Source organism: Peromyscus maniculatus, chromosome 5 (assembly GCF_049852395.1).
Source record: "Peromyscus maniculatus bairdii isolate BWxNUB_F1_BW_parent chromosome 5, HU_Pman_BW_mat_3.1, whole genome shotgun sequence".
Classification (NCBI taxonomy): Eukaryota; Metazoa; Chordata; class Mammalia; order Rodentia; family Cricetidae; genus Peromyscus; species Peromyscus maniculatus.
Window position 1 is genome coordinate 102,842,724 of NC_134856.1, and position 7,201 is coordinate 102,849,924.

A 7,201-nucleotide genomic window follows, 5' to 3' on the forward strand; every position below is an offset into this window, starting at 1 on the left:
TGGCCTGGAAGATTCACATGTAGAGAATGAGCTTGAGGCTAACAAGAGTGGCCAAAATTAAATCAGCATGCATGTCTGGTGTCTGTTATACTGGACACACCTGAGATTCCTTTATACAAGTGTACAGTTTCCAAGGTTTTCCTGAATTCCTAGAAAAAGCCCAAGGTAATTCAGGAAGGTTAATTTTAGTGGGCCATCCTCTAATCATTCTTTATGTCAGAGAGATCCATGTTTTAAAAGTGAGTACTGTCATCAATCCTATTGCCCCTGATGCCAACAGACAGAAGTGGACACTGGGTATGGCATTGGCATGCAGCATAGAGAGGCCTACTGCCTACCTAGTACCATCACAAAGAGGTTAGATGTCCTATAATACGGCTAGATGGCCAGGGGAGTAGCAGAGAACATATTCAGTGCCTTGGTATTTTCAATTCTTTTCTTTTCTTTTTTCTTTTCTTTTCTTTTCTGCACAGTGGTGTTTTTGTTTTCTAAGAAGCATACCCTGTACCAGGTAGCCTGGCCACCAAGACCAGTTGGAGAACGTCATCTTCCTTTGGGTTATTGCTGTGCACTCTTAGCTACCCACCAGCCTGTGACCTAAGACACATGCTTGCTGTCCTCTGAACTTGAGCCAAAAGAGCAGGATTTCAGGCAGACACTAGAGGGCGGGTTCAGTGTCTACCCATGGAGGATGAGTAGAGTTGGCTTGGAGCCCTTCTTTGTGGGAGCGCTGACTCCAGCTCAAAGAAGGAGGTCATTCTAATCCTCCTCTCCTGCCACCCCACTGACAGGCCCACAAGGAGGAAAAGGAGCTCTCCAAACAATAGACAAAAGTTAAACAGTGACCCGGTTCCTGAATATCCGCCTAAAAAGCTGAGGTTCCTATTTCCCATGAGGCTTGCTGTTGCTGTTGCTTCCATCTGAGAAGCCTCCTTCCTCCACATATATATGTTCACTGCTTCAATACAAAGATGGCCTTATCAGTAACCTAGGGTGGGCATTTATTCCAGATTCAGATGAGATGAAAGAGTAGGAAATGGAGTTTTCCAGTGAATGTGCCAGTGACTGAGCAGGAGATTTTAGAACTGTCCAGGGGCAGGTCAAGGAGGGGAACAGAGGGACCTGCACAGGTCCACTGAGTCTGGGAGGCCAGTGCTGGGAAGCAATATGTGGTATGCTCCCTCGCCAAACCTCAAGTTGTGCCTATCTGCCTTCCACAGCTACAGTGGTCCTCGGAAGTTTCATAGCTATCTTCACTGACAATGAGTTAACTTTCCATTTGCAGTGTATGTGTACTTCAAAGGTGTAGTTAAATGCTCCTGAGTGGATGCAGGAGAACAGCAGGGGAGAAGCAGGAGAGGAGCAGGGAAGTGATAGATGGAGTGAGTTCGCCCAGCAGTGGTTACATCAGCAGTGCTGTTCAATTCCACAGGGCTAGAATTGATGCTCTGCTGAGGACAGAATTTACAGAGGGGCCACCTGGAGGCAGTGTCTTTGCTTTAGGACATTCGCCTTCTTGTTTTTTTTTTTTTGTTTGTTTTGTTTTTCGAGACAGGGTTTCTCTGTGTAGCTTTGCACCTTTTCTGGAACTTGGTAGCCCAGGCTGGCCTTGAAATCACAGAGATCTGCCTGGCTCTGCCTCCAGAGTGCTGGGATTAAAGGCATGCGCCACCACCGCCTGGCCGACATTCGCCTTCTTCATCGAGTGCCGTGGTGATGTCTTTTGGGGCTGTGGTAAAGACCGCATAAAATAACATTTGAGAAGTAATTAGCATAGCCCATGGTGCAAAAAAGTCTTATGGAGGACATCTAGTAACAATAAATTGCCTTTCTATAAATTAATTCATCAAGCATTAGTGGAATAGTTCATTTATTGCATATCTGTAGACTTCGATTCTAATTTTAGAAAAGACAGGTAAACCACAGGTGAAATGGGAGTTATAGTGTTATCTCATTTTGCTTCCATAGGAGGCCTGGAAATCTGCACTGGAGAAGGCGAGACACATCCTCAAGAGGTCCTCTACCACGGTGAGCCATCAGCTGGTAGCAGGCCAGCCTGCCCCTTGGCGAGCTCTCCCTTCACAGGCCCTGCGTTCGCACTCCAAACACCAGAGGCATCTCTGGACAAAGCCCAGCAATACTACAGTAGCTTTGGACTGAAATAGGACCAGGAGCTCATTTCCATTTTCTGTCTCGTCGCTCTGCCTCCGCTCGATGGCAGGCAGTGCCAGCCCCAGCACTCTGACATTTAGGGCTGGCTCCTCTGTAGGAGCTGCCGTGCGCTTTGTGGTATCAAACCCCATCTCTGTCATCTTGCTGCTGCATGACAGCAGCACTATCCATCACCCCCTCCTGTAACACTCTGACGATGACGTCGCCAAGTTGAGAGCCCCCTGCTCTCTGCCAGACCATTCTAGAGAAAGTTGTGGCCTCCTCTCTTCCTCTTTCTAAAGCCACGGCAGTGTCAGGCAGTGTTTTACTTCACTGAGCCTGGGGGCTCCTGGCTGTGGGATTAGGACAATGATAGCGTCTTCTGTAAAAGGACTGATAATAGAGCTTAGATATTCAAAGCACCTGCTACCCTGCTTGCAGAGGACTTAGCACCCAGGAATGGGAAAGTCACCACCACTGCTGCTCAGCTCCATTTGCCCTCTTTGTAATGACTCTTTCTCAATAGATAGAACGCTTAGCTCGAATCAGCCAGTTAAGTGTTCGACTTAGGCTCCTTTCTATGGAATTGTTGGAATCCTGCCTCAGCAATTACACTGTCAATTCTTGTAAGTGGGGCAAGTCGGTCCCAGTTGAAAGGGAAGTAGGAAAGTGGTGGGCTGGATGCTGGGCATGGCGACAGTGAGGCAGCACGGGCCTTGTCATCGTCTCCTCCCTGCCAGCGTCCCTCAGCACTCACGGTCAGGCAAAGCATCGAATAGTATTGATTTAGCAACTGAGAAACAAAGGAGAGAGGGGAATCCTTACATCAAGGCTGGCCAGACTCAGCAACTGAAAATACAGAATGTCCAATTACATTTAAATAATAAACAATCGGTTTTCTTCTGTGTGCCCTGTACAATATTTTCAGATGGCAACCCAAAGGGATCCTATGAGTTTTGATGAACAAGTTAAGTGGTACCACAGAGACATTTCTACATAATTGGTTAATCAGTCATGATGCCAGCCTCACCACTCACTGCTCCGTTCATAGAATAATTAAAGGCCAATAGTGGCCAGTTCAGCTAGTCTGCTTAAGATGTTGACTAAGAAGCAGAAAGGCCGCAAAATCCCCATGACCAGCACCTGCAGAAACCTGGGCAGAATGGAGGAAAACTCGGTTTGTCTTTTGTTCCTCTCAGTACAGGTTTAAGGCTTATTTTAGGACATTGTTTACTTTACTGGCACAAACTGCCTTGGCACAAACTCAAAGGCTAATTAGGATTTTACAATTTTTTTTTTTATTTCTGTCACCAGACTTGAAAGCATAATTAGTGAGGCAGGATTCCAATTTCAAAAAAAGGGGTGGGGGGAGATCCATGGACTGTCTCAACAATTAAGAAAAGAAAACTTCCCCCAGAAGTTTCTCTTGATGTGTTTACACTCCAGATTAAAATAATTAGGAAAAAAATGTGAGTGTCTTTGACAATCTGCTCAGGGAATATTGGCTGTAATTAATTCTACCTGATGGCTAGTGTGACTGCAGACCTACCAGCCAAGACCCAGAGAACTCTTCCTCACGGCCTTCTCCTATAAAAGCTGGACTGGGAAGAGCTGGGGAGATGGCTCAGAGGTTAAGAGCATGTACTGCTCTTGCAGAGGACTGGAACTTGATTCCCAGCATCCATGTCCGACAGTCTACAACCTCCTGTAACTCCAGCTCTGGGGAATCTAGCAACCTCTTCTGGCTTCTGAAGGCATTGCACTCTCAAGTACAAACCCACACATAGACAGACACACATACACAGACATAACTAAAAATTAAGAATCAATCTTTGATAAAAGAATTACCTTTTTAAAAATCTGGACTGGAGAAAAGTTAACTAGAAGAAATCAAAATCTGCAGAAACAGTGTGGATCTCAGGAAGGCCCGAAGAGAATTTTTGAGTATTTAGAAGAGAACATACATACCAATTGTTTAGAATACCTGAGATGTGGATATTTTACTTAATTTTCACCTATACAAACTGGATAGTTTTTCTCAACTCAATCAGTTCTCTATGTAACTAGTACATGGGCAATGCATCACATAAATCCACGAATAGCTCTTTCCAAATCCAGTGTGTCTACTATGCTGATAACTCTCCGACCAGGCCTCCTCAGTGCTGAACCTGAGGAGGAGCACCTTTGTTTATATTAGTCTCTGTGGATATGGAATTCTGCTGGGAATAGCCTGTGCTTCTGTACACAGAACACTAAGCACAGGTCTACCTGGCCAATAGAGTCACCTGGGAAGCTAACACATGCCTGTGTTCAAATGAGTTCAAAACCCAGCCCAGAACAGTGAAATCCAGGTAATAAAATACACACAGAGTCACAAAGCAATTGAATTAGAAATTTCATTTCAGGTTAGATGTGTGTGGGAAGATGGTTTAATCCCAGGCACGCACACTTTGGTCTTACTTATGTCATTCACCCCATGTTCTGTAGTCAAGCCCTGTTTGCTGCTCTGCATCGCTTGCCATCTGGTGAGGGAAGCTGGCTAGATTGCACTGTCCCCAGAGATTGTCTACACTCCACACCTTCCTTCCAGACGGGTTTGGAGCCAACCAAATTCAGAACTTTAAACCCTTTTCTGCATTATTAATGGACCACCCGTCTCTGTCTAGTGAAGTTCCCGTTGAAAGGCGGGGTCTGGCAAGCATGTATAAGCAAGGACTTCTGTGGTGTCGCTTGCATGTCTGTCTCAGTTTGTCTTTGCAAGTACGCTGGAGTTGGAAAGGTAGCTTGGGAACAATTGTCTTTGTCCCTTTGTGTAACACAAAGAGCAGATGAGAATAGCCCTGTCTGGACAGAAGAAGCAGAAGGACTCTGGACATGCTGCGTTGGCTACGGCATACTTCCCGACCTCAGTATCTGTGTGATGAATAGCATAGGCAGCTGCAGCCTTTCAGCTGGATTTTTGACAATGAACAATTGTGCAATTATAAAATTTTATTCTATTGTACCTCTTGTGTAGTAATTATAAGACTGTTCATGTAATTTTACGTGTTGGTTATCATCAATGTTGAACTCTACGTTGTCATTAGAATAATTAGACAGGCTTTCAGACTAAGGTAAATACTAAGAGAAGTAGCTCCAACATCTGAATACAGCTGACTTAAATCTCAGAATGTGTTCTGCTTGCAAACTGATACCAGTGTTTTGTCTGAGGTCAGGCTAATGTTTGCTCTATTATGTGTTGGCAGTTCTGATCTCAATCGGACTCTAAGTCTTTGACTTTACCATCACTAAAGCACCCCTTCTTCCGCTGTCACAGGCCTGCACCCTATATGATACCAGTGTGGTTCCTAACAGGTCCAGTTTGGGCCTCACCTCCAGCCCAGGATAGAGGATGCTTGGCACTTGACACTTGATTTGTGCTGCTGACATCTGGCAAGCAGAGGCTGTCACACAGTACACAAGGCAGCCTAAGGCTAGGAAGCCCAGACTTGCATCTCCAATGAGTTCTTCTCCTTCTTCCTCCCCTAGGAAACCCATCCCTAGATATCCTTTTAAGATACAAATATAATCCCCTATCTGACCCCTTCAAGGATCCTCTACTGTCCTTGGCGTAATAGGAAGATGAAGCCTAAGCTATCATAATGTCTTGTTTCTTGCATGGTTCATGGGGTTCTGTAGATCCCAATGCTCCAGCAAGACTGAAATGTTTTACCATTCGCTAATATACCAAGCCTTTACATATGTCCACAGCATGCGGCAGCATGTTCTCTGAGTCAGGATTGGGACTTCTTCACTTTGGTATGCACATTGAGGATCTCATTGAAATACAGACTGTCTTGTGATATGTTGTGGGAGGGCTGTGCATTTCTTGAGGCTCCTAGGTGGCATTGACACTATAACCATATCTTGAGTGGCTAGGATCTGGAATAGTGTTTCTCAAGCCTTAGTGGCAGCAGAATAACCCAAGAAAGTGGGCATGAGAACAATATGAAAACATAATGAAGAAAGACAGATTGTCAGAATCCACCCTGCCCAGTTCAGTATGTCTAGTATGAAAATTTGCATCTCAGAAAAGCTGTGGACTGTATCTCAAATTATAAAGCCTCCCGCATTTCTGCCTTACTTCCCACCATCTCCTTTCTGTCTAATTTCTGAGTCATCAGCATATCCTGCAGGGTTCCTAAAGAGCCCTATTAGTGCCTAACTTTGGACCCCACAAATAATGCCAAAAGCTGGTACCTCACCGACATGATGAGCTGAGGATATCCTGTGCTTTGCATAGATGTGGAGGTTGCTCCTCTAGGCCTAGGATGCAGGAAAGTATCTCAAAGACCCATACAATACCTCAGTGATGTTCTGAAATAATGTTAATGCTCACAAGTATACCTCATAGGCACCCGAGGGACTCAGGGATGGTGGAAATCAACTGTGTCTCCCTACAAGCATCTCCTTAACATCCCAATAGGATAGAATTGTTTTATTTGAAAGCATTTTAAGTCTATTTTCAAAGCATTTCAGAAGAGAAATGCTGTTTGAGTGGCTGACCAAAGCCGGCAAGACCTATCTGGGAAGAAGCCAAGTGTGGGGTTGGCTATGAAGGTGGGAGCAGATGGCTGTATGAAGGGGAAGACTGGGTTCCAATCCTAGGAACCAGCACAGGCCTCTCTGTATAGGAGACAGAATGAACACGGGATGTGGGGACGTGAGCAAAAACTACATCTGGATAAACACAATGGAACCAGGTTTGGGTCCAGCCATTGAGACAACAGAGGGGTCTTTTGGTGGGAATCATTCCTTGAGTTAATCAAATCTCTTTTTGTTGTCTTTTTTTATCTCCCCAGAAATATCCTAGAAGTGGTTCCAATATCTGTTCACTACCATTTTTGACCAAGATCTGCCAGAAAATTGAATTGTATGTATACTATTTCTACTATCGAAGCAGTTATGACATCTCTTAGCTTGTCTTTGTTTTCTGGGGACTAAACTGATGTGCATATTTAAAAGGCATCCTCCTGAAATTGATCATGTTTCTTGCTCAAAACTTGGCTTG

At 44.9% G+C, this 7,201-nt stretch overlaps 1 protein-coding gene across 1 annotated transcript in view; it reads left to right on the top strand.

Moving 5' to 3' along the window:
- The window catches only part of Aoah (acyloxyacyl hydrolase), a 206,510-nt gene that overhangs the window by 80,348 nt on the left and 118,961 nt on the right, over positions 1 to 7,201 (top strand). Inside the window, exons 5-6 of the mRNA XM_006988896.4 lie at positions 1,969 to 2,028; positions 6,993 to 7,063. Coding sequence (XP_006988958.1) covers positions 1,969 to 2,028; positions 6,993 to 7,063 — 131 coding nt within the window. The remainder of the gene's footprint in view (positions 1 to 1,968; positions 2,029 to 6,992; positions 7,064 to 7,201) is intronic.